Below are 26,582 nucleotides of genomic sequence, written 5' to 3' on the forward strand. Positions count from 1 at the left end.
ATCAAAATGTTGTGGGTTTATTCATAAGGGTACGTGGTGGACTTTACGAGTGTGCGGGCTGTATTACTTTTATAACAATTTTTTCCGGCCCTGCACCCCACTATAGGATGTGCGTTTGATCACACTTTACCTGTGATGTTTTAGATTCTCCTTGCAGATGTGCAATGTGCATCTGTGTGCACGTGGTCATTATATTCTTATTTTTTTCTTATACTTAGTCCCAAATAACTTTTTCGATAAGTTTGGTTTCTATTGAGGATCAATAATTATACTATAATCTCATTCACCATTTTTTCACGTGTTTTGGGTATTATAAAATGTCATATATCTGGTCAATTCCCAGCGCCCCAGTCCCTCTACAGTAGCTATTAAGGCTTATTCTGTATACGAAATTATGTTTTGTTAAGAACTGACCCACCTGTTTGTTGCACGGGGCATTCTTTTTATTTATTTTTTTGCCACTTTTTCTCCACAATTTCGTGGTATCCAATTGGTAGTTACAGTCTTTTTCTCCTTGTGTTTGGCTCCCGGATCCACGTGAAAGGAGGCAGGGTGCCGAGAGAGCCTGCTGTTGCCACTAGCCAATCAGCATTGACCATTTCTTTGGCACTATAAATCCAACGGGCTTTCACATCTTGCAGTATTCACAAAGTCAGCTCCAGTTTGGAAGGAACGGCGGACAAGAGAGTGGTTTTCTGAAGCTGCTATAAGGGCTTACTTTAGGTATTTACAAACTATTTTACGAAACATAATTTGACAGAGCTGAATAGATTTTTTGCATCATCTTGAAAACTGAACGAGGATTTAGTAAAAATGCGTCTGATCCAGAACATGTCAACCATCGCGGAGTTTGCGACCCCAGAGTGCCCGTCCAACGGGAACATCAAAATAGCGGTGATCGGGGGCAGCGGAGTTGGAAAAACAGGTACATTGAAAAATCATTTGGACTTATCTACAGTTTTTTGTTTTACTGTTTGAACTTGTTCGTTTATGTTAACTGCATTTGAGAAATGTATTTATAAATTCATAGACCATTTGATTAATGTTATGGTCGTCTTCTCTTCCAGCTCTGGTAGTAAGATTTCTAACAAGGCGCTTCATCGGCGACTACGAGAGAAACGCAGGAAACCTTTATTCAAGAGAGGTCCAGGTGGACGGAGGAGAGCAAGTAGCCATCCAAGTCCAGGACACGCCGGGTGTTGATGTAAGTTCACCATCTGCCTTTTGCGACACAAACTCTTCCAAAATCGTCTCACTCAGCTTGAATTGAACGCTCGAGACGTCTGCTTGTGCGTGCCTACAAATCAACACCATTTAGGCTAGTCTTCCATTTAGGCTAGCTTCTGATCAGTATAGGGTTGTTTTAGGAATAGATCATTATTTAATCCTACCATCAATCAGTATCTACAGTCGTTCTATTACTCTAGTAGGCTATGAGAAGTCTCTGAGATTTCTGTGTAGAGTTCCTCCCTCCCTGGTCTGGGCTTTGGTCCAAACCCGCAGGTTTTTTATTACTGAAGTACATAGACTTGTAGTCTAGCCTTCTAATTTCCCATTTCTATTCAGTGGATGTCTGAGCCAGGGGTAAATGATACCCCACTCCTGGCTCCTCAATCAACCTCACCTAGTTCCCCTTCACTCACTCAGCAGCCACAGGAGAGAGTAGGCTTGGGGCAGGAGGAGTTAAGTTACTCCCACTGGCTGACTAGACTACAGCACTCCATTCAGTAGAACAGACCTGTTGCATAATGATGGGAATATTTGATCTGGTCTCAATTTAAATCCCATAGCTGTCCAGGGTGTATTATATAATGTTCATCAAATGGGTTCCAATGCAACAGTTCTCTAACCATGATCTCCTCCTTTTGTCTCCTCAGCTGACGGGTAACGGCCTCAGCATCCCTGATCATGTGACCTGCTCCATCCAATGGGCCGATGCCGTGGTGCTGGTCTACTCTGTGACCGACCGCCATAGCTTTGATCTGATTGGCCAGTTGCACCAGCTGGTGGCCCGAGCGGGTGGGGCCCACGTGCCACCTGTCATCCTTCTGGCCAATAAGGCGGACCTGCTGCATATGAGGCGGGTGGATGCCGAGCAGGGCCCCCTGCTGGCGGCAGCGCTGGGCTGCTCCTTCTACGAGGTGTCAGCCAGCGAAGACTACAGCCAGGTACATGGAGCCTTCCACAGGCTGTGCTGCCACATGGCCAAACAGCAGCCCGCAGCCTCTCTGTCCTCCCACACCACCTCCAGCGGCGCGGCTGAGAAGAAGGGACGCTCACCCCTTATCCCCAGGCCCAAGTCCCCCAACATGCAGGACCTGAAGAGGCGCTTCAAGCAGGCCCTGTCGGCTAAAGTCAGGACTGTCACCTCTGTGTGAGAAGGACTTGGGTTCGTCTACTACACAACGTGGTCCAGAGTGGCTACTGGAAATAAATTGAGGAGAATAGAGGGCAGAGAAGATTCCTGTGCCTTGTTTGTGACTTCTCAATATGGCTGGAGCAGCCTGACTTGCGATGAGCAGCAGAGACAAAATGGAGGCTCAACTCTGACCCATGTTCACTCTGACAGCGGAAATGACCAGTGGGGTGGACAGGTGTCAGCCTGTTTGCCACCGTCACTCCTGTCCTGTCTGAGACTGTTCACTGACGTCTGCTATGAGACAGCAGCTGGGAGGTGTTGGTATGTCAGCCCACCAGAAGGGACAAAGAGGGAAGCTGTCCTTGAGCTGAATGAAGCCCAGATACTCCACGTGTGAACACTATCTCATATCTTCTCCTGGCAACAAAAGCCGTGAAGGACACTGCACAGAATAAATAAAAAAAAAGCTGTTATTGTGACTTTTTTTGTTCAGGCTGCACTCTGCTTGGCAATGCTGAGAGAACACTCATTGTCAGACACGCCAAGCACTTGAGTCAGCGCGCTGTGTTTTCACTGTTACATTTCTCGTCTGTCATTATCTCCAGTTCCCCAGTGCATTCCTTGTACAGCAGGCAACCATCATTTTGCACATCATGGTCGAACTATGAGAGGAAGGCAGGATCACTGTGGGGCAGCATAGATTGGACACTGGGGTGTTGGGTTTCTGTGATGCACTTTAAGAAAGCCAAATGGCTTACTTATTTATTTGTTATACTTCTGAAAATAAAATGATAGAATTCATGACGACTCTTGTCTTCTGACTATAACCTCTTGAGTAAAATACACGACATACTTTTATACAGGCCAGGTTTGAACCAGGTACACACAGACTTGGATTATAGGGGAGGGTCTGTGTGCATACACTATTTACAATGAAGCCATTTTTGAACAATAACATGTCCCAGGTTTAGGAACAGCCTGGCCTAAGACTCAATCACGCCCCATCTCTTAACTCCACAGAGTATTCTGAAACTCGTGAGAAGACTGGTTGATCAATGACTGGCTCCACAGAATTAGCATATACCATCTAAGTGGGAGGAAGGCTATTAAAGTATAATCCATGTTCTATTCTACCACAGCAGTGGGTGTAGAATGCACAAAATAACAGTGTGACGGCTGTTTGACTCATCCATAGATACAGATCTTTAAAGGGCAATTACACCATCTCAGTGAAAACAGCGCATTTCTAAATTTCGTAGAACTTTAAATCTATATATTTCTTTCTAACGGATTACATTTAAACAGATTTTCAAACACCGATTTGTGGGGAGCACTCTGGCTAAACTTTTTGCAGGTTTTGAAAATCACAACTTTCAATCCTACTGTCAGAGAAGCATTTTTTAGGACCTGTATCTTAACCAGAGATCATAGAAACCAGCTGTTTTCACACACGTACACTGGTTTGGTGCTGCAGATAATGAATATAAGGTTCAAAAGTAGCCTAATTGTCCTCTAACATGACAGCTACAACTGAGCACCACCATTGTCTTACTATGATGTCACAGGAAGGTGGGCAGTGTGACTGACAGGACAGCTGTGATAGCATTGAGGTGGTTGTGTGAACGTCAGGATTACAACATGACTGATCATGTCATTGTCAGGGCAACAAATATCACAGCCACCACACAACAGTATTATTGTGATGTCACAGAGGGGGTGATGTATGTTTGGTGTCAGGTCAGGGTTGTAATGTGCATAGAGACATGGCTCTAATTCTCGCTGCTCTCCTCTGCATACTGAACGGCTGGTTGTTGACACACCAACACCAGGACGCCTCACGTTACTTCACACTCTCACCTCTAATGAGCTCACACATACTATAGGACTGTTCGCACTTCAGTTAGTGCCACAGCCAGAACAACCCTACAACACACACACACACTAACCAACTAGCATTCAAGAACTTTCCATTTCACATGGATGAGTTTCACAAATATACAAGATTTATTCAACGTATTCAGATGGAATGTAAAACAAAACATGTATTGAAGTAACTTGATTTGAATGTCATCTGTCTGTTTGGCGTTGAGCTTCGAGACCAGATTACACCAGATTGGATCACGTTTACATTCTGTACAGTTTGGAATAAGAGAATCCATAGGTACCTAAGTGTTGACTTACAACATGATTTGGGGAGTACAAGGGAAGGGAGAGGACTCTAACGTAACACAACTGAAGTAAACATTTGGGAATGCCTTTGAAAAAAGCCTAAGTAGATCATCTGTTTTTTCCTGTAGTCGAATTCATAAACCTCCACCTCTGCTCACCACACCCACGACTCCATTACCAAACCACACAATCTCACTGGAGCCTCTCATTTCTCCTGTCCACACCGTAAGAGCGGTAGGTGTTGGTGGAGTGTGTGTGTGATCCTTTTTCTGTGCTCACACACCAATATCTGGCACCAGTCTTTGGGTGGTGAAGAGCAGCTCGGGGACGTCTGTGGGTCTCAACAGTCTGGTGGAGAGGACCAGCACCTGGGAACAAGCGCAGACAGACAGGGAGAGTCAGACTGGCCAGTGGCTACATCAGCAAAGGAGAAAAACAACAGTTGCTGTGTGTTCAGACCATTTTTTATTTTTTATTTATTTTACCGTTATTTTACCAGGTAAGTTGACTGAGAACACATTCTCATTTGCAGCAACGACCTGGGGAATAGTTACAGGGGAGAGGAGGGGGATGAATGAGCCAATTGTAAATTGGTTCAGACAACTGGAGAAAACGTCCTACTTAAAATAAGCAGATGCTGAATGTACATAGAAGGCGCAACAATCTCTCAATTAAAATAATGCAAATGGATTTACATAGAGATTACGTTTATTGCACCTTCTGTCCACATTCAGTATATGACCCAATGACTCAGTTTAGACATTAAGCAAATCCAGGCTATTCATTTTGAACTGGATTTGATTAATCCAAACAAAACTATTGTCTGACTGCATTTAAATCTGGGTTATTTCATGACCAAGTCCTTAGATGACCTCTATGTTCCTGGAAGCCAGCCTTGATCAGAACACTACTAAAGGCAGACAGACGGAGCAGCCTGAATGGGTTGGGGTCAGAGTATGTGGGCTGAGGTCAGACTGTGTGTGGGCTGCTGGCTTCAGGATGAGGGTCCTACAGTACAGTAAGAGCGTCTCTTCTGTTGTTCTGATTCGAGATGTATTCATTTATTCATCAGGCTTTGATGCTGCTCAGGCCTTTCATCCCCTCTGAACTCCATTATACATCCATTTCATTAGCACAGCTAGCCACGGATTAGACTGTACTGCACTACACTGGCACACAGTTCACTAAGCATGTACACACAATGTACAATACACACTGATGTTTAGCATGTGGTTGAGATGCATTACCACACTCAAAACAGCCAAACACACACAATGGCTTGGCACTTACTGTACGTGTCTATATAACAGGATTTCCTTTTACCGCTGCACTATCCATTGTCTGTCACCTGAGGATATGGGTCATTGTGTGTGTGTGTGTGTGTGTGTGTGTGTGTGTGTGTGTGTGTGTGTGTGTGTGTGTGTGTGTGTGTGTGTGTGTGTGTGTGTGTGTGTGTGTGTTTGTCGGGTTATATAATATCTAGCTACTCTTGACTTTCTTCCAGGGCAGATGAAGGAACATCGTCAACTCAGCACCCAGATTTTTGTGGTCGCCCCCTCCCTGCTTCTCGCTGCATTTTCTGCTCAGGTTCCTCTTTTGATATGTCCCTCAGACTCTGATGACAAACCCATCACAGAGTGTTATGTAACGACACTGAGCCACAACCTGGAGAGCTGTAGCCTAAACAACACATCAATACCACAGCAGCGTAGTCTGCACCTGGCCTCTCACATCTCCTCTCCTTTGATCCATTTACATCAGCCTCCCTCTCTCTCTCCAATCCCTCCCTCCCTCTCTTCAACCCCTCCCCTCTCTCCAACCCCCCCCCCCCCCTCTCTCCAACCTCTCCCTCTCTCTCTCCAATCCCTCGCTCCCTCTCTCCAATCCCTCCCTCCCTCCCTCTCTCCAATCCCTCCCTCCCTCTCTCCAATCCCTTCCTCTCTCTCTCCAACCCCACCCCCCTCTCCAACCCCTCCCTCCCTCCCTCCCTCCCTCTCCCCAACCCCTCCCCTCCCCTCCCTCCCTCCCTCTCCCCAACCCCTCCCCTCCCCTCCCTCTCTCCAACCTCTCCCTCTTTCTCTCCAATCCCTCGCTCCCTCTCTCCAATCCCTCCCTCCCTCTCTCCAATCCCTCCCTCCCTCTCTCCAATCCCTCCCTCTCTCTCTCCAATCCCTCCCTCTCTCTCTCCAATCCCTCCCTCCCTCTCTCCAATCCCTCCCTCCCTCTCTCCAATCCCTCCCTCTCTCCAATCCCTCCCTCTCTCCAATCCCTCCCCCTCTCTCTCCAATCCCTCCCTCTCTCTCTCCAATCCCTCCCTCCCTCTCTCCAATCCCTCACTCCCTCTCTCCAATCCCTCACTCCCTCTCTCCAATCCCTCACTCCCTCTCTCCAATCCCTCACTCCAATCCCTCCCCCCTCTCTCCAATCCCTCACTTCCTCTCTCCAATCCCTCACTCCCTCTCTCCAATCCCTCACTCCAATCCCTCCCCCCTCTCTCCAATCCCTCACTTCCTCTCTCCAATCCCTCACTCCCTCTCTCCAATCCCTCACTCCCTCTCTCCAATCCCCCCCTCTCCAATCCCTCACTCCCTCTCTCCAATCCCTCCCTCTCTCTCTCCAATCCCTCTCTCCAATCCCTCACTCCCTCTCTTCAATCCCTCCCTCCCTCTCTCCAATCCCTCCCTCCCTCTCTCCAATCCCTCCCCCCTCTCTCCCTCTCTCCAATCCCTCCCCCCTCTCTCAAATCCCTTCCTCTCTCTCTCCAATCCCTCCCTCCCTCCCTCTCTCCAATCCCTTCCTCTCTCTCTCCCCCCTCTCTCCAATCCCTCCCTCCCTCCCTCTCTCCAACCCCACCCCCCTCTCCAACCCCTCCCTCCCTCTCCCCAACCCCTCCCCTCCCCTCCCTCCCTCTCCCCAACCCCTCCCCTCCCTCTCTCCAACCTCTCCCTCTTTCTCTCCAATCCCTCGCTCCCTCTCTCCAATCCCTCCCTCCCTCTCTCCAATCCCTCCCTCCCTCTCTCCAATCCCTCCCTCTCTCTCTCCAATCCCTCCCTCTCTCTCTCCAATACCTCCCTCCCTCTCTCCAATCCCTCCCTCCCTCTCTGCAATCCCTCCCTCCCTCTCTCCAATCCCTCCCTCTCTCCAATCCCTCCCTCTCTCCAATCCCTCCCCCTCTCTCTCCAATCCCTCCCTCTCTCTCTCCAATCCCTCCCTCCCTCTCTCCAATCCCTCACTCCCTCTCTCCAATCCCTCCCTCCCTCTCTCCAATCCCTCCCTCCCTCTCTCCAATCCATCCCCCCTCTCTCCAATCCCTCACTCCCTCTCTCCAATCCCTCACTCCCTCTCTCCAATCCCTCACTCCAATCCCTCCCCCCTCTCTCCAATCCCTCACTTCCTCTCTCCAATCCCTCACTCCCTCTCTCCAATCCCTCACTCCAATCCCTCCCCCCTCTCTCCAATCCCTCACTTCCTCTCTCCAATCCCTCACTCCCTCTCTCCAATCCCTCACTCCCTCTCTCCAATCCCCCCCTCTCCAATCCCTCACTCCCTCTCTCCAATCCCTCCCTCTCTCTCTCCAATCCCTCTCTCCAATCCCTCACTCCCTCTCTTCAATCCCTCCCTCCCTCTCTCCAATCCCTCCCTCCCTCTCTCCAATCCCTCCCCCCTCTCTCCCTCTCTCCAATCCCTCCCCCCTCTCTCAAATCCCTTCCTCTCTCTCTCCAATCCCTCCCTCCCTCCCTCTCTCCAATCCCTTCCTCTCTCTCTCCCCCCCTCTCTCCAATCCCTCCCTCCCTCCCTCTCTCCAATCCCCCCCCCCTCAAATCCCTTCCTCCCTCTCTCCAATCCCTCACTCCCTCTCTCCAATCCCTCCCCCCCTCTCTCCAATCCCTCACTCCCTCTCTCCAATCCCTCCCTCTCTCCAATCCCTCCCTCCCTCTCTCCAATCCCTCCCCCCCTCTCTCCAATCCCTCCCTCCCTCTCTCCAATCCCTCCCTCCCTCTCTCCAATCCCTCCCCCCCTCTCTCCAATCCCTCCCTCCCTCTCTCCAATCCCTCCCTCCCTCTCTCCAATCCCTCCCTCCCTCTCTCCAATCCCTCCCTCTCTCTCTCCAACCCCTCTCTCTCTGTGTTGTTTGTTTGACACAAGCTCTCCCAGATAAGTTAAGAGCAGCAAGCCGGGGTCTCTCACCTGTGTGCCCGGCTTGTGGGCGGAGACTACCTCGCGGATCAGGCGGAGCTCAGAGGGAGTGACTCCTCCCACCAGGAAGAGAAAAAGCAGGCCGTGGTCGCTGGGGTGTGGCCGGCTCACCTAGAGCGGGGTTAGGGATTGGGATAAAAAGAACACGACAGAATTAGCTCATGTAATTTGAACGGAACAAGCTAACCATAACATAATTGAAGGTTATGTTATGGTTGGTGAGCAGAAACTCTGAAGACAAACTCTGATCTGTGGAGCCAGATTACAGTTCAGCATAAACTGACTCACTCTCTCTCTTCCTCTCTCTGTCTCTCTATATGTCACTACCCCCTGGGCAAAAACTGGTTGAATCAACGTTTTCCCCACGTAATTTCTATGTGATGACTGAGTCAAAGTGGAAAACTCATGGGATTTGCTAAAAGCTACCAACGTAAGGAGGGCATTTTGTCTTTTCTTTACCTAACGTTTTACCTAGATCAAATGACATTGCAATTTTGTGTTGATTTCATTCACAATAGTTGACAACTCAACCAAATGTAAATCAAAACGAGACATTAAACCGATGTATGTGCCCAGTGGGCCTCCCCTTCTGTCCTTCAGTCTCTCCTCTCTCTGGTCTGAGTCACTGCCCAACACAGTGGTCAGAATGCACTATTCAGTCGAAGGCTTTAAACAACACTCATTCCAGACATACACGGATTTGTACATGAGTGTGAGTCAGAGGGTCTGGTGAGCGTGCTGTGTGTGATTGGTTGGCCTATGGATAATGGCTGTGCTCTATTGGCTGGGAAGCGGCGTCAAGGTCACATCTGCAGTCTTCGAATAATAACCGTACAATCAAAGCTGCAGGGGGGCGGGACTGGTCCTGCATGGCCTGACATGTGCATCAGGGCTGTTTGCCTGTGCTGGCTCAACATGTGTCTCAGAGTAGGTAGCGTGTATATATGAGTGTGTGTGTTTACATTTAAATATTTGTGTGGATGTGAGACTGAACATGTGTGTGCAATGTTGTAGGTCAGATGGGTATGGGTCTTTGTGTTCATTTTGTATGAGTCTTTGTATGCGGGTGCATGCATTTGTGTATTAGCTATACCAGCACACACAGAACAGCAGACAAAAACACAGCATCTACATGTGCATCATTAAAGAGGTATGAACACCTGCCCTCCATCAGGTAACACACACCCACTGTACTCTAGCAACAACCAAGTGTTGGATACATGTGTATAAGTGAGAGGGGGGGGGGGGGGGGGTATGAAGAGAAAGGGAAGAGAAGAGAAGGAAAGCGAAGTGAACATAATATCAACCAAATTAGAAATGTAATTTTACATGAAGTAAACTTGTGTGACTTGCTTCAGCTGTTTAAAAGTATTTTCATGGTAGTTGAAGAAGATTGTTTTCAGGGCTGGTTCTAGTCTTTTTGGGGGTCCTAAGCGGGATTTGGTTGCCCCCCCCAAGGGGGTGTGTACCTGGGTATGTGTGTACCCTGCCACATTTCATGAAATTCTACTCATTTTGCCATGGGGCAGAGATGTTTTTGCAGTTTTAAAGCTCATTTCTACAATTCTACACATGTTAATGATATCTGAGGTGAGAGTGACAAAATTCATCAATGGGGGCCCACTGGAGGTCAGGGCTCTGACATGGTTAATTGAGTGAATACTGATACATTCACTGTTCATGAGAGAAACTGCTGATGCAAAACCAAATTTGCACCTCGTGTATTCTACTATTCTAACTCTCAATTGTAAGTTGAGACCCTGACTGAGTTACAAAACCCCCCAAAACAAATATACACAAATAATTGGAGTCGGGCCCTGTTTGTTTTAGTTAAGCGAACCAGTCATGCTTTACATTTTGTACTATCTTCGATTGGTAGAAGATATTTCTGTTCTGATTTCAGATGATATATATTTTAAAATATCAAGATATTTTTTTAGCTTACAGCACTTGAGCACAGCACTTACAGCACTTACCAGGTGGACCTCCATCCAAGTACTAACCAGGCCCGACGATGCTTAGCTACCGAGATCAGGCCTGTTCAGGGTGGTATGGACCAGGGTGGTATACCCCATTTTCTCCCTGATTTCAGGTTTGAATAGCAGAGAAGTAGACTAAGATTTCATACCCTCTACGTTTTTGTCTAACTTGTTGGGAAAGTGGTCAAAGTAGCTGATTTGTGTCAAAAGTCACATTGTTTACTAATTGTCTCATTCTTAGAATGTGCTCCCACAGTGCTATAATTAAGCAATAAGTAATCTTGGTTAAACCAGAACTAAAGTCTTGCGCAATTGGTCAGATGCTCGATTCAATTTAAATCAAATCACATTTTATTGGTCACATATCCAGTACAAGTCAAAAGTTTGCACACACCTACTCACTTAAGGGTTTTTCTTTATTTGTTTACTATTTTCTACATTGTAGAATAATAGTGAAGACATCAAAACTACGAAATTACACACGTGGTGCTGATGTTGCCAACTTCAGCTAACTCAGTCACGTCAAATATTGCACCTTGAGTGACAGTAAATTAGCTAAATTTTCATTTGTTTGAACTTTTTTTTCGGTCTGGACACCGTTTGTTCTCTATGGTACAGTACATTGTTTCCGAGGTCGGAGAGGCAGACACCTAGGCTTATATTAACCTCCGCTGCACCAAACTAAATGCCAGGCTGGAAGGGGAAATGTGTGCGAGTTGAGAGAAATACAACAGATGATTCAGACAGCAGTGTAAAAATGATGATATTCTTATAGAGGCGCAGCGATAATGCAGGTGGAACTGTTAGCAGGCCTGTGTCTGTGAATACAGCATGGCTTGGAATGCTGCTTGTCCAATCAGTATCCAGGATCCAAACAACCTGTTTTAAATTGAGACATTTCGGGAGGTTCCATGGCAGTTCATTCAACAGCGGGAATGAAGCTTAATGAAAGCAGTGGATGCAGTTACTAAAACAGCTGTACTTCTTGATTGGTTCAGATCCTCTGTTCTGATTTCAGATTGGAAAAGCAGAGAAGTTGACTAAGACTTCATATGTCCTATGTTTTTGTCCAAGTTGTTGGGAAAGTGGTGAAATGGTAGTTGCTTCAAAAAGTTGAGAGGAAAGGTAGATGCGGTTACTAAAACAGCTGCACGTCTTGATTGGTCAAAGTTATTTCTGTCCTGATGTCAGATTTGAGTAGCAGGGAAACAGACTAAGATTTCTCCTCCATGTTTTTGTCCAAGTTGTTGGGGAAAGTGGTCAAAACTGCAGTTTTTTTTTGTTGAGTGGAAAAGTAAGTCAGAAATAAGTTGTACATGATTTAAAGTGCGGCTGCTGAAGCCAGCCACACAAACTACTGTGAAGACAAAAGATAACACTTCTCCATACACTCACTCAAACACATTAACACATACTCCCTGTTTGCGTGAGTTAAAAGCGTGCTGCTGACAGACATTGTCTCCGGCAGACTGAATCAGAGTGGCATGAGGTTTACAGCGGCGGGGGGCTGAGAAGGAGCCAGGGAGTCTGTACGACTCACAGTCTGTCTAAACAAGACATCACGAAAACTCTGCGATCAAACACGCAGCACATACCCACCTTCATCTAGAGTACATCTACACATGCACACAGTGAAAGCACATTATGTTCTCTCTAGACTAGAGGGTGTACACTGCATGTGTTTTATTGTTAAAGCTTATACTGTTTTTATTGTTAAAGCTTATACTGTAACAGAGGTCTTATAGAAAAGTAGTTTTATGGCATGGTCGGTGAGTTTTATATTCATGTTTTACTGGATGGAGGGTGTGTATAGGATGACTATAGAGATTGTATGGTTCAGAGAAAGTTACTTTGATGGTATGGACTTTCTTGTTGCCTGTCTGTTTGGGTCTTCATTTCTGTGAAACCAGGCCATGTTACACAACCAGTCTAATTCTCTATGCAGGCCAGTCTAACTAATACCAGATGTGGCGAAGTCAGACTGCTGGCGGAAAGGAGTCTGTAGTGTATATACCTTACCCACAAGCCCAAATCTCCATATCCCCTGTGCCAAATCTACATAAACCTCTGGCCCAATCTCCATATCCAACACATCTCAGCCAAATATGACCCTTTCATAACTAGACCTCTCACGTGTGTGTGTGTGTGTGTGTATATGTGTGTTGGTCCAGTCTCTCACCTTCATAAACATACTGAAGCCAGTCTTGAGCAGGTCGGTGAGGCCTCCAGACATGTGTTCTATGTCGGGACACTCAGGTCTGTCTGGGTGGAAGATCTCCTCCAGAACCTGTCTGAGGAACGGACGGTACGTCGCCTGGAGAACACACAGGAACACAGAGGAACAGGGCCAGTCAAAGCATAGTACACATACATCACTAGTTAGCGGCTGGCGATTAAAAGCCTGTTCCCAGTCCTGTTGCTTTTTCCTTGTGAGTTATGACATATTGACAACAAAGTGGATGGGGTTGTAAATTGAGTGGTACTGTGTATTAGGTCTTTGTGCTAGTTAGGTATCTGTGAGTTGTGTCTGTCTGGGTTGTTAGAATAAAGAAAGAGGGTTTGTGTGTGAAGAACCCTCATCAGTGGTGTGACCAATGATGTACAGTATATAGAAACCCTGGATTGCTAATGCTACGTATTGGCCAATTAGAAGATTTGAAGCCACCGGCCGCCATATTGGTACTCCCCAGTAAGGGCATTCTACAGTATTTCAATAAAATGTTTCAAGGACAAAATCAAGTGTATTTTTGTATTTCTTTGTTGAGGTGGGGACAGTAATATTAGTAAAAAAAAGTTGAACTTCATTTAAAATAATTAATTAAGGTGTCTGTAATAGAATATACTTGTCACAAAAAAAACAATGAAGGAGAAACCAAGATGGCTGCACGGCGGCTTCAATACAGCGCCCCCTGTCAGCCATCCAGGGTTTATGCACATCATTACTGGACGGATGAGAGACTCTGTGATGTGATTAACTATGAAGGAGATTTATAAACCCCTCACCTCTTTAAGGCAGGCCTCTCATTGAATTTAGGATGGTCCATGCAGATGAGATGATGGTATTGAGTTGTTTATGAAAGGGTCATTGTTGCTCGGGATGCAAATAACTTGTTTTCAGTTATGAACCAGTGTGTTGTGGTGGGTATTGCTAAAGACAAGTGTTTGTGTGTTATGTGTTTGTGTGTGTGTACGCTGATGATTTTGGTCTGGAATAACCTTGTTGATTAGTGCACTGTGTTGAGTGTTGTGAGGCTCATACACTGATTGCACAGTCGGGCATGTCAGCCAGGCAGGCTGTTAGGCTGTTCGCTAGGTGAATATGGCTGAATAGTCAATGCGACATGACCTAACCTGCTCCACCAAAACACCCAACCGCTACAGGCAGGGCATTCCGGTTAACCCTGGTAGAACAACATGCCCCTACAGATACACACCCAGGAGGTGTACATTTCCCAAGCTGCACACGTCATCACTGCCCTTTTAACACACACACACACACATACGCGCAGGTCGCAGACATGTACACACGCTCATCAACCCGACTCGGAGGGGAAGAGTTCGACTTTCTTCATTTAATAGCCCTTCGAGAGATATATTTATTCTACATTTATTCTATCCTTGCACACTAAGAGCACTCTATCCCGTCAACACGCTACTGCATTCAGTTCAAAAGTTCAACTCCAAAGTCCTGGGAGTGAAGGAGGGCACTTTGAAAAGACCTACATGAATACAGTTATCGTCATGCTATGTTGTCGTCTTAGGTCTCTCTTTATGCAGTGCTGTGGTGTCTCTCGCGGCGTGGTGTGTGTTGAGCCCTATATTGCACCTGATAAAACACAATAATCAAGAATATTGCTTTCAGAGAAACACAGACAAGAGAGAGGAAAAACAAGAAAGAGCGAATGAGTGAAAAAGAGAGAAAGGGAGAGAGAGTGCAAGGAAGAAAGAGCGTAATTAATTGAATAAAGGTTTAATCTGCCCAGCTACCCAGGCCTATAAAGCTGCCCAGTTTTAGATGACAAGATAACCAGACCAAGGATTCAAGATGGAGTTTTTTATGTGAGAGAAGTTCCCCAAGTGAACAATGCAGCCCCAAAGTGTGGCAGAGCTTTATGAGAATACTCTGAATAGCAGGGCTTTATGAGAATACTCTGAATAGCAGGGCTTTATGAGAATACTCTGAATAGCAGGGCTTTATGAGAATACTCTGAATAGCAGGGCTTTATGAGAATACTCTGAATAGCAGGGCTTTATGAGAATACTCTGAATAGCAGGGCTTTATGAGAATACTCTGAATAGCAGAGCTTTATGAGAATACTCTGAATAGCAGGGCTTTATGAGAATACTCTGAATAGCAGGGCTTTAGGAGAATACTCTGAATAGCAGAGCTTTATGAGAATACTCTGAATAGCAGAGCTTTATGAGAATACTCTGAATAGCAGGGCTTTATGAGAATACTCTGAATAGCAGGGCTTTATGAGAATACTCTGAATAGCAGGGCTTTATGAGAATACTCTGAATAGCAGAGCTTTATGAGAATACTCTGAATAGCAGGGCTTTATGAGAATACTCTGAATAGCAGGGCTTTATGAGAATACTCTGAATAGCAGGGCTTTATGAGAATACTCTGAATAGCAGGGCTTTATGAGAATACTCTGAATAGCAGGGCTTTATGAGAATACTCTGAATAGCAGGGCTTTAGGAGAATACTCTGAATAGCAGAGCTTTATGAGAATACTCTGAATAGCAGGGCTTTATGAGAATACTCTGAATAGCAGGGCTTTATGAGAATACTCTGAATAGCAGGGCTTTATGAGAATACTCTGAATAGCAGAGCTTTATGAGAATACTCTGAATAGCAGGGCTTTATGAGAATACTCTGAATAGCAGGGCTTTATGAGAATACTCTGAATAGCAGGGCTTTCAGAACAGGTAGGTTATCTACTTTTGGTAAGGGGCTGCACACACGTATGCACACAAACACAACAACACACACAGCAACCAGTGTCAACACAGAGCAAAGGGCTCCATCCTCCTCTGCTTGACTCAGGTATGACACAGTAATACCCAGGTACACACCTCCTTCTGCCCCTCAGACATGGCCCCCTCACACCCGACAAAGTTCATACCGATTAATCAGCGAGATTAATCAGAGAGAGAGGGGGAGAGAGAGAGAGAGAGAGAGGGGGAGAGAGAGAGAGAGAGAGAGAGAGAGAGAGGGAGAGAGAGAGAGGGGGGGGGGGGAGAGAGAGAGAGAGAGAGAGAGAGAGAGGGAGAGAGGGAGAGACAGAGAGAGAGAGAGAGAGAGAGAGAGAGAGAGAGAGAGAGAGAGAGAGAGAGAGAGAGACAGACAGACAGACAGAGAGAGAGACAGAGAGAGAGACAGAGAGAGAGAGAGAAACACACATTGGCCTACGCGTTCAAATGAAACAAACAAACCAATTCATTCATCTCCCCGTCCACCAACAAGACAAAAACAGTCCTTTAATACCTTCAGCTTAAGTCATCCCATCACTCCGGCCTCCCATGACATTTGAATTGAATTTCCCTGTTACTAATATATATTCATTCCCCCTGGGACTCACCTACTAAAGAGGAGGATAAACAGATCATCCACGCAAAACACCCACACCATCAACAACCGTATAATGAAGGTTAGAATGATTTGGTTTTATTAGTTGATATGAGTTACGATATGCCTTGTATTTGTATTTTATTTTAAATTCAGGCTGAATCAGCCTACTAAATGTTGATCTAGGATCCGGAGTCCCACTTTGTTATTTTGCTGAGCGCTTCCTGACGAATAGACGGACCTTCGTTTAGCCCCCGGATTAATAAGAGTCTTGTCAGACTCCTCAGGGAGAGTGGTTACTATAGCAATGGAAGAAAAATAGGATTTCATATGAGACGAGCAATGCCACCTTAACCTTCAAACCAAAACCAATATCCTCTCTACGCTTCTCAGAAGGGAGTTGTGCGTGTGTGTGTGTGTGTGCGCAGATAGACTAAATTGATAGGTCTTCTTGGAATTATCTCCCTGTTGCGGTCAATTTAGTTTCCCTTTTCACTTCCCCACTCCTCTACCTTGAGATGGACAAGATAGCGGTAATGAAATCACTGATGTGTCCTCTTCAAGCCGTCCATCCCAGTCATATGCTACCCTTCTACCTCCCTCCGGGCTAATCTAGCGAAAAATAAAGAAATATATATCTACACATATAAAGAAATATATATATATATATGGTGTGTATAGACAGTATGGACAGTATATGAATAGAAAAGGTGTGTATAGCAGTAGGGGTGTGTGTGTGCGCACTGTGATGTTCAGTTATGAGAGTAATATAATTCCTGCTCTATTCAGTAAAACTAATACGTATAGACACACGTGACAGAATGTGTGCAAAAAAAACTACACGCCAGTGTGCGCATGTTACAATGGGAATAACATACCGTACTGGTTAATTTGACAGATTTTTTTGTTGTTGAGATGACGACTTACGCAACATATTTATGAAAAAATTACGTCGGCCTACATGATGCACTCTTTAGTAAAAAAAAAACTAACTTAGGTGACAATGTGTTCTGTGCAAGAAGTGCATTTCTGTCAGGCCAAAGTCACACAATGTTCCCAGCCTGCCTCCGAAGGCCCCGGCCCCCAAAATCCGTTTAAAACACGTCACACTCCTTTAGTGCGTCTGACAGTCATAGAGATTGACAGACAGGAACAAAAAAGAGCCGTGGAGACCTATTATGAAGTGTGCCATTACTTAGGAAAACGAGTAACTCTGACCCAGCTACTGAACTATTATTACTACGTGTCATTGTGTACAACAGGTAGGTCCTACATCCGCACATAAATCTGTCTCTGTCTAGGTCAATGTGCCCTTTGTCTCCAGCGTGAGTGTGAGTGTGTGTGTTCTTCAGTGTGGCACAGTGGGAGAGAATATGAGTGTATGCAGGCAGGTACTCAAGCCGATGTACTTAGAAACCTGAGCACTGGCAGTGGTTAGACTTGACATCGTGTTCTTCCACGCTGAGGAAAAGAACACGAGTCTAAAGTGTCTGAAAGAAAGAACATGATAAAATGCCTCTCTCCTTCCTTGCTTTGGCACTGTTTGGTGCCAGCAGAACACAGAGACCTAGAATGCGGATAACCAGACGGGGGTTCGAATTTTCAATAACCTGAATGAAACATTATAATATATAACTCTTTGTGAGTGTAAAATCAAGACAATTCCAAATAAAGTGTGAAGGTACTGTCAGAGGTATTAAAAGCAGATGGGAGTGCAATATACATCATGGAATATATCATTCACAGGTACAGTGTGTGTGTGGCTGCCGGCCTGCAGTGCCCTCCTCCAAACACACAATAACTCACCCTGAAGAGGAGGAAGACGGTTTGTGTGTTACATAAGATACAGAGATACAGGGACAATGTGCCACTCTGACACTGATGCGAGAGACTCATTCAGAAGGCTGTGGCTCTGACGCAATTTACCGGAGGTGGCTTCAGGTAAATTAATGGACTGACGGCAATGTCATTTCCCACAAGGGTGTGTGTAAAAGGGGGCAGAAGAAAAGGGAGAATAATTGTCTTAAGTCTGTGGAGATACCTACTTTATCGGTGTCACAGGAGGCTGCTGAGGGGAGGACGGATCATAATAATGGCCAGAACGATGCAAATGGAATGACATCAAACACCTGGAAACCATGTGTTTGATGTATTTGGTACCATTCCACAAATTCAGCTCCAGCCATTACCATGAGACCATCCTCCCCAACTAAGGTGTCACAAACCTCCTGTGATGTATGTATGGGCAGAAAATGAATGAATAGTTGAACAGCTGAATAGACAAATGGAGATAGCCCCACATTCTGTACATTGTGGACAGAAACTCACTACTAGAAAATACAACAGTAATGTGTTCTGGAGGATGCTGTGGAGGCGTATGAGGTGTGTTAGTGAGGGATTGGGTTCCACAGTCACCTCCGAACGCCTGTCTGATGTAATCCTAGACTGTGAGGGCGACCGCCAACACCGATGGCGTTGTTGAGTTGTGGGTAGTTGTGCGACTGACTGACCTGATGTACTCCATCGCTGGCTGTGTAGACGGAGGTGAACTGTTTGAGGTGGTCTCGGGCATGGCTCAACTCTTTGAGGGTCTCAAACACCCCCTCCACTGCTGTATGGGCCCTCTCCATAGTCAGCTCCTCAGGACTACCACACCCTGGGGAGGGAGAGGTAGAGAGAGTTTACACTATCATGCAGAATTCTAGTCATCAAGCATGTCTCTCAGAGATGGACAGAAACAGAACACGTTTTCTAGTTTCTAATGAATGAACTAGATTACCGCAGTAAAGCCTGGAGAAGGAGTACAAGAGGCCTTTTATTTACCACAGAGAACCTCATGTTTATTTATTTTTACTTAACCTTTATTTAACGAGGCAAGTCAGTTAAGAACAAATTCTTATTTACAATGACGGCCTACGCCGGCCAGGCCCTAACCCAGACGACGCTGGGCCAATTGTGCGCCGCCCTATGGGACTCCCAATCACGGCCGGTTGTGATACAGCTTGGAATCGAACCAGGGTCTGTAGTGATGACTCTAGCACTGAGATGCAGTGCCTTAGACTGCTGCGGGACTCAGGAGCCCCCTGTGGCCCCATTTCAAAAGGGTGCCGTTGGCTAGGTGGGCAGGGGTAGGTAACGCTTGCACCTGCGTCTCTCCCCCTGCTAAGGAATTTTACATGAACATTTTAGTCATTTAACAGACGCTCGTATCCAGAGCGACTTACAGGAGCAATTAGGGTTAAGTACCTTGCTCGACAGATTTTTCACCTAGTTGGCTTGGGGATGCGAACCAGTAATCTTTCAGTTACTGGCCCAACGCTCTTAAGCGCTAGGCTACCTGCTGCCCTATGGAATGTGGTTGCCATTGGTTAATGAAAAGATCAGTTGTATTAAGACAGAAAATACATACAAAAGCAAACATGAAACCAAATGAGGAAGACAGCCACACTGCTCGGAGAGACAAACACCTGGGATGAATACTGCTACATACTGCAGACGACAGCATCAGGTCTACTGCCAAACAGTACACTTACATAAGATCATCCGGGGTTTTCTTCTCCTAATGGAACAGTTATATACAGTGCATTTGGAAAGTATTCAGACCCCTTGACTTTTTCCACATTTTGTTACATTACAACCTTTGGTCTAAAGTAAATTAAATAATTTTTTCTCCCTCATCAATCTACACACAATACTCCATAATGATAAAGCAAAAACCAGTTTAAAAAATGTAATAAAAATAAGGCTGTAACATAACAAAACATTTTAAAAGTCAAGGGGTCTGAATACTTCCCAAATGCACCGTGTGTAGACTATTCGCCTAGAGGTCAGAGTTCAGCCCAACAAAGCCTCCATATCAAAGGAATACTTTTCTACTACTGTCCCATCATTCTCTGAGTCCAGGGCTCAAAGCTTCTGTTTCCTCCCTAATAGGAAGACAACTACTGACCAACAGATTAACCCTGTGAATTGACTTCCTGTGAGCTCAGAGCAGAGAGCAAACCAATATAAACCCAGTAAACCCAATGTACAGAACAAGATAATTGGCTAAAAACAGTACATTGCAGTGATCTGGAGAAGACCAGCCCAAGCCATTCTGTTGTTTTTCTTAATGCAGATTGCACAACTTTCGATGGTTAAGTGAGCTGCCTGTTTTCTTGCTAGATAAGAATGTCCAGACAGCTAGGCTCTGACTGGGTTTTCTATCAAACCATGAAACAAAAGCAAAGCACTTAAATTAACCTTACATAACTACATTTAATATCCCCTTCCCTCTTTGGGGGAAAGCACATAAGTACATTGTGTGTGTGTGTGTGTGTGTGTGTGTGTGTGTGTGTGTGTGTGTGTGTGTGTGTGTGTGTGTGTGTGTGTGTGTGTGTGTGTGTCCGTTTATGTGCAAGTGTGTCTACAGGCAAAAATCTCCATTCGCCATTAAATATTCATAAAACTTCTTCCAGAAGAAATCTCTTTGGTTCAAGCTCGCCAAACAAAACTGAACTGGAGTTTATGCCCATGTATGAATAAACCGACTTTAACATTGGGATGATTTCGCCCATAACGCCCTCTGAAGTCTGTAGGATCTGTAATTTAAGTCAACAGCGCAGGCCAGTTGTATTTTGGTCCGATCTATTTCGGAGTGGGATATGTCCACATGCACTCCAACATCAACACAGAGATAATATACACAGAGTGACCTGACTCACTGCCAGGACTGTCAGGATTTCATCTGTGTTATATAATGGTTATTGTTAGGTCCTTCTCCTCCAAATAGAGCTGATATCATATTTAGCCCTAGTGGGTGTGTTGATAGCAGTTGCTCGCTATTGGAATGTAAAGCGTCTCGCTCTGTGGCTTTCACTTCCCCATCAGTCGGCTGGGTTAGCTCATAGGAAAACAGCCCAGCTCTCCTATCAGATGGACAGCAGTGTGAAGAGAAAGAGGGTCAGATGTGGGCTTTATCTTTCCAAAACAAGAACATGGATGGAAGACGGCTTGCACAGGAGAGGCATCTTGCAAAACTACTTAAAAAGTGTGAGTGAGTGAGTGAGTGAGTGTGTGTGTGTGTGTGTGTGTGTGTCTGTGTGTGTGTGTGTGTGTGTGTGTGTCTGTGTGTGTGTGTGTCTGTGTGTGTGTGTGTGTGTGTGTGTGTGTGCGTGCGAGCGAGTATAAACTCCCCCCAACGTATGCAAACCAGCTACATGGTTAGAACGCCTGACTCACAGTTCAGATAAACTCCCACTGACAACCCCAGGGGATGCATCATAGCCATGTCATTCTGCTATAGTGAGGGTGTCAGCATGTGTATCGTGAGGGTACTGTGATGGGGGTTGAGGGAGGATGTAGTGCTTGAGAGGGAGAGGGAGGAGGGAGCATGTGTGGAGCGTGAGAGGGCTGGTTGACTGGTTGCCAAAGCACACAGTGCCGCAGGTCTGGAGCTGGAGCTGGCTGCTGGCTCTGCCAGGACAGGACACAGTCTGTGGTTGAGATGTTGATCATTCCACTGCCACGGAGCCCACGCCACGGCACCAAGCAGCCCAACCCGGCCCAGGTGCTGCTTCTCTGACAACAGCTTGGTGGAATGAAATGTCCGTGGCAGAACGCTATGCTGTCTGCCTCTCAGGTCAACTAAGCACTAACATTAGTGTGTGTGTGTGTGTGTGCGTGTACAATTATGTGTTACTTATGCATGCATAATCATGCATATGAAAGTGTATTTTTATTAATGTTTTTTTGTTGTGACCAAATCTTTATTAATCTTGTTGTTTTCTTGTTGGGGGGGGGGGGGGGGGGGGGCTACGGGCACAATACAAAAATTCATATAAAGTACACAAACACAAAGCATTGATCACCATGATCATGCCACAGAGCCAGAAAGTAACAATAAATGTAGCTGGTAAAGAAAATAAGTTAGCCTCCACCCCCATCCTCCCACCCCATTCCCCCAACATGTCTCCATCCAACCTCCCACCCCATTCCCCCAACATGTCTCAATCCAACCTCCCACCCCATTCCCCCAACATGTCTCCATCCAACCTCCCACCCCATTCCCCCAACATGTCTCCATCCAACCTCCCACCCCATTCCCCCAACATGTCTCCATCCAACCTCCCACCCCATTCCCCCAACATGTCTCCATCCAACCTCCCACCCCATTCCCCCAACATGTCTCCATCCAACCTCCCACCCCATTCCCCCAACATGTCTCCATCCAACCTCCCACCCCATTCCCCCAACATGTCTCCATCCAACCTCCCACCCCATTCCCCCAACATGTCTCCATCCAACCTCCCACCCCATTCCCCCAACATGTCTCCATCCAACCTCCCACCACCCAACCCCCAACATCTATATATCCATACACCCATCCCCCAACATGTCTCCATCCAACCATACACCCATCCCCCAACATGTCTCCATCCAACCTCCCACCACCCAACCCCCAACATCTATATATCCATCCATCCATCCATCCATCCATCCATCCAACCATACACCCATCCCCCAACATGTCTCCATCCAACCATACACCCATTCCCCCAACATGTCTCCATCCAACCTCCCACCCCATTCCCCCAACATGTCTCCATCCAACCTCCCACCCCATTCCCCCAACATGTCTCCATCCAACCTCCCACCCCATTCCCCCAACATGTCTCCATCCATCCTCCCACCCCATTCCCCCAACATGTCTCCATCCAACCTCCCACCCCATTCCCCCAACATGTCTCCATCCAACCTCCCACCACCCAACCCCCAACATCTATATATCCATCCATCCATCCATCCATCCAACCATACACCCATCCCCCAACATGTCTCCATCCATCCAACCACCCACCCCATTCCTCAACATGTCTCCATCCATCCATCCAACCATACACCCATCCCCCAACATGTCTCCATCCATCCATCCAACCACCCACCCCATTCCCCAACATGTCTCCACCCATCCAACCAACCACCCACCCCATCCCCCAACATGTCTCCACCCATCCAACAACCCACCCCATTCCCCAACATGTCTCCACCCATCCAACCAACCACCCACCCCATCCCCCAACATGTCTCCATCCATCCAACCAACCACCCACCCCATCCCCCAACATGTCTCCATCCATCCATCCAACCATACACCCATCCCCCAACATGTCTCCATCCATCCATCCAACCATACACCCATCCCCCAACATGTCTCCATCCATCCATCCAACCATACACCCATCCCCCAACATGTCTCCATCCATCCAACAACCCACCCCATCCCCCAACATGTCTCCACCCATCCAACAACCCACCCCATCATGTCTCCATCCAACCTCCCACCCCATTCCATCAACATGTCTCCATCCATCCAACCACCCACCTACCCCATCCCCACAACATGTCTCCATCCAACAGCCCACAACATGTCTCCTCCCTTTCATCTACACTGATTGAAGTGGATTTAACAAGTGACATCAATAAGAGATCATAGATTTCACCTAGATTCACCTGGTTAGTCTATGTCACGGAAAGAGCATTTTCAAACTACTAAACAACTGTTAATTTAGAACCACTCAGTGTACAAAACATGATGTTCTCAAACCATTACTGTCCATGATATCGGTAAGGGTATGGATTACACATTTGGACCATTGGGGGGGGTGCAAAAGTCCGCATTCCAGATCGCAAGGCATTTTGAAATATTGGAGAATGGGCATGCCATTTTGATTCCCAGTAAACATTTTCTATACTGTATACAGTATATATTTTGTTTGTACGTTTGGGCTTTATAGATTGCAAAAAAGAAAAAACACATACAAATAAACAGAGTCAAGTATATTTGTCCAGGCCTCAATTGTTTCTTGACTGGTACCATTCATTCTGACTGTCGATAATTATAAAGTTATACCTTCTAATAGTAACTGTATCCACTGGCGAATTGGGAGAGAGTGAGGTGATTGCCATCTAAGAGCCAACATATTTTTCGTGGCAGTGCTGCCTGCCAGCAGTAATTGTCTCTGATAAATTTTGTAACTTTTTCCCAGAAGCATTTAACTGCAGGGCACGCCCACGTCACATGAAGGAAAGTTCCTACCTGATTTAGGGAACACAGTGAACAGTTGGTAGTTGGGGCCAATTTAATCCTAAAACGTTTCCTTGGTGTAAATACAGTCTGTTCCACTTAGAAGGTTGTTCAGATTCTCTTAGATCTGTGGGCCATACTTTTATAATGGCTAGCTCAGAATATGAGCTTTCCAAAAGTGTAAAAAAATATATATTATAGAGATCAGTCCTTCAGGAACCCAGATCATTTATTTATAAATCCCATCATTGGATGGTTTGGCTGTTTGGTTTCCCAAGGGACTCCATAGGCCAGAATAGCTGGGTTAAGTTGTAAATATAGAAAAAAGGAGTTGCCTGGTAATGTGTATGTATCTTTCAAATCTTGGAATTTTCTCAAACCCTTACTGTCCATGATATGGGCAAGGGTAGGGATTCCCCATTTGGACCATTGGGAGGATGCAAAAGGCCACCCTCCAAATAGCAAGGCATTATTGTGAAATATTGGAGTGTATGGGCATGTCATTTTAAATCCCAGTTACATTTGTCAATTTTGCACCAAATAAAGATTGTGTGAGCAATAATAGGACCGACGCATAATTTACATTGTTGAAGGGATATATCAGTAGAGACCACGTCTTTCAGGGCAATAGGCAACACCATTCTCTCTATACTCAGCCAGGGGTGGAAGAATCATGTCTAAACCAATTTAGGATGGGACGAAATGCTAGTGGCTGGAAATACAATTTAAAGTTAGCTATGAATAGTCCTCCTAAGTCTTTCCTTCTTTGTACGTTTTTTTCATTTTCTCCGAGATCGCTTACCTTGCCAAATACAGTTTGAAACCGGACTATGGATTTTATTCCAATAGGCAGAAGGGGGAGACAAGGGAAGCATTGAACTACAGAAATTCAGCCGTCGCAATATTCATTTTGACAATAGATATTCTGACGGGTAAAGCAACTATGATGTTAGTCCATCTACTGAGGTTGAATTGAATTGAATGTTCGGTTAAAGTTTCTGCCAATGGTTTTATCTAAGGAAGGACATACAGTGCCTTCAGAAAGTATTCATACACCTTGACTGATTCAACATTTTGCTGCGTTACAGCCTGTATTCAAAATTGATTAAATAGATTGTCAGTATGGGGTATTGTGTGTAGAAAACAAAGTGAAAACATGTTTTTAGAAATGTTTGCAAATGTATTGAAAATTAAATACAGAAATATCGTATTTACATAAGTATTCCCAAGTCAATAGATGTTAGAATCACCTTTGGCAGTGATTACAGCTGTGAGTCTTTCTTGGTAAGTCTCTAAGAGCTTTGCACAAATGGATTTTACAATATTTGCCCATTATTATTTTTAGAATTCTTCAAGCTCTGTCAAATTGGTTGTTGATCACTGCTAGACAGCCATTTTCAAGTCTTGCCATAGATTTTCAAGCCGATTTAAGTCAAAACTGTAACTAGACCACTCAGAAACATTCAATATCATTTTGGTAAGCAACTTCAGTGTAAATTTGCCCTTGTGTTTTAGGTTACTTTCCTGCTGAAAGGTGAATTTGTCTCCTAGTGTCTGTTGGAAAGCAGACTGAACCAGGTTTTCCTCTAGGATTTTTCCTGTGATTAGCTCTATTGCGTTTATTTTTATCATTAAAAAACAACAACTCTCTAATCCTTGCTGATGATAAGCATACCCATAACATGATGCAGCCACCACCATGCTTGAAAATATGAATGTGTGGTACTCAGTGATGTGCCGTGTTGGATTTGCCACAAACATAACACTTTATATTCAGGACATAAAGGTCATTTCAGTTTTTGCAGTTTTACTTTAGGGCCTTTTGCAAACAGGGTCAATTTTTTTCAATATTTTTATTCTGTACAGGCTTTCTTCTTTTCACTCTGTCATTTAGGTTAGTATTGTGGAGTAACTACAATGTTGTTGATCCATCCTCAGTTCTCCTATTATAGCCATTAAACTCTAACTGTTTTAAAGTCAACAATGGCCTCATGGTGAAATCCCTGAGCGGGTTCCTTCCTGTCCGGCAACTGAGTTAGGAAGGACACCTGTATCTTTGTAGTGACTGGGAGTATTGATACACCATGAAAAGTGTAATTAATAACTTCACCATGCTCAAAGATATATTCAATGTCTGCTTTTTAAAAAATGTTACTCATCTACCAATAGGTTCCCTTCTTTGCGAGGCATTGGAAAACCTCTCTGGTCTTTGTGGTTGAATCTTTGTTTGAAATTCACTGC

General features: G+C 45.5%; 2 protein-coding genes across 2 annotated transcripts in view; one reads left to right on the forward strand and one right to left on the reverse strand.

Annotated features, from left to right (window-relative positions):
* Positions 1-638: 638 nt before the first annotated feature.
* Positions 639-3,160, forward strand: LOC139578570 (ras-like protein family member 11B). The gene is made up of 3 exons (XM_071406358.1): positions 639-925; positions 1,068-1,204; positions 1,878-3,160. Exons 1-3 carry the CDS (start codon positions 814-816, stop codon positions 2,376-2,378), a joined length of 750 nt encoding a protein of 249 aa, XP_071262459.1. The 5' UTR covers positions 639-813; the 3' UTR covers positions 2,379-3,160.
* A 1,180-nt stretch (positions 3,161-4,340) lies between these two features.
* LOC139578569 (sec1 family domain-containing protein 2-like) overlaps positions 4,341-26,582 on the reverse strand; it is a 164,827-nt gene continuing 142,585 nt past the window's right edge. Inside the window, exons 6-9 of the mRNA XM_071406357.1 lie at positions 18,787-18,932; positions 12,884-13,018; positions 8,717-8,836; positions 4,341-4,896 (exon numbers count right to left, since the gene is read on the reverse strand). Of these exons, the coding sequence (XP_071262458.1) occupies positions 4,804-4,896; positions 8,717-8,836; positions 12,884-13,018; positions 18,787-18,932 (494 nt within the window). The 3' untranslated portion in view covers positions 4,341-4,803. The remainder of the gene's footprint in view (positions 4,897-8,716; positions 8,837-12,883; positions 13,019-18,786; positions 18,933-26,582) is intronic.

Source organism: Salvelinus alpinus, chromosome 6 (genome assembly GCF_045679555.1).
Source record: "Salvelinus alpinus chromosome 6, SLU_Salpinus.1, whole genome shotgun sequence".
Lineage (NCBI taxonomy): Eukaryota > Metazoa > Chordata > Actinopteri > Salmoniformes > Salmonidae > Salvelinus > Salvelinus alpinus.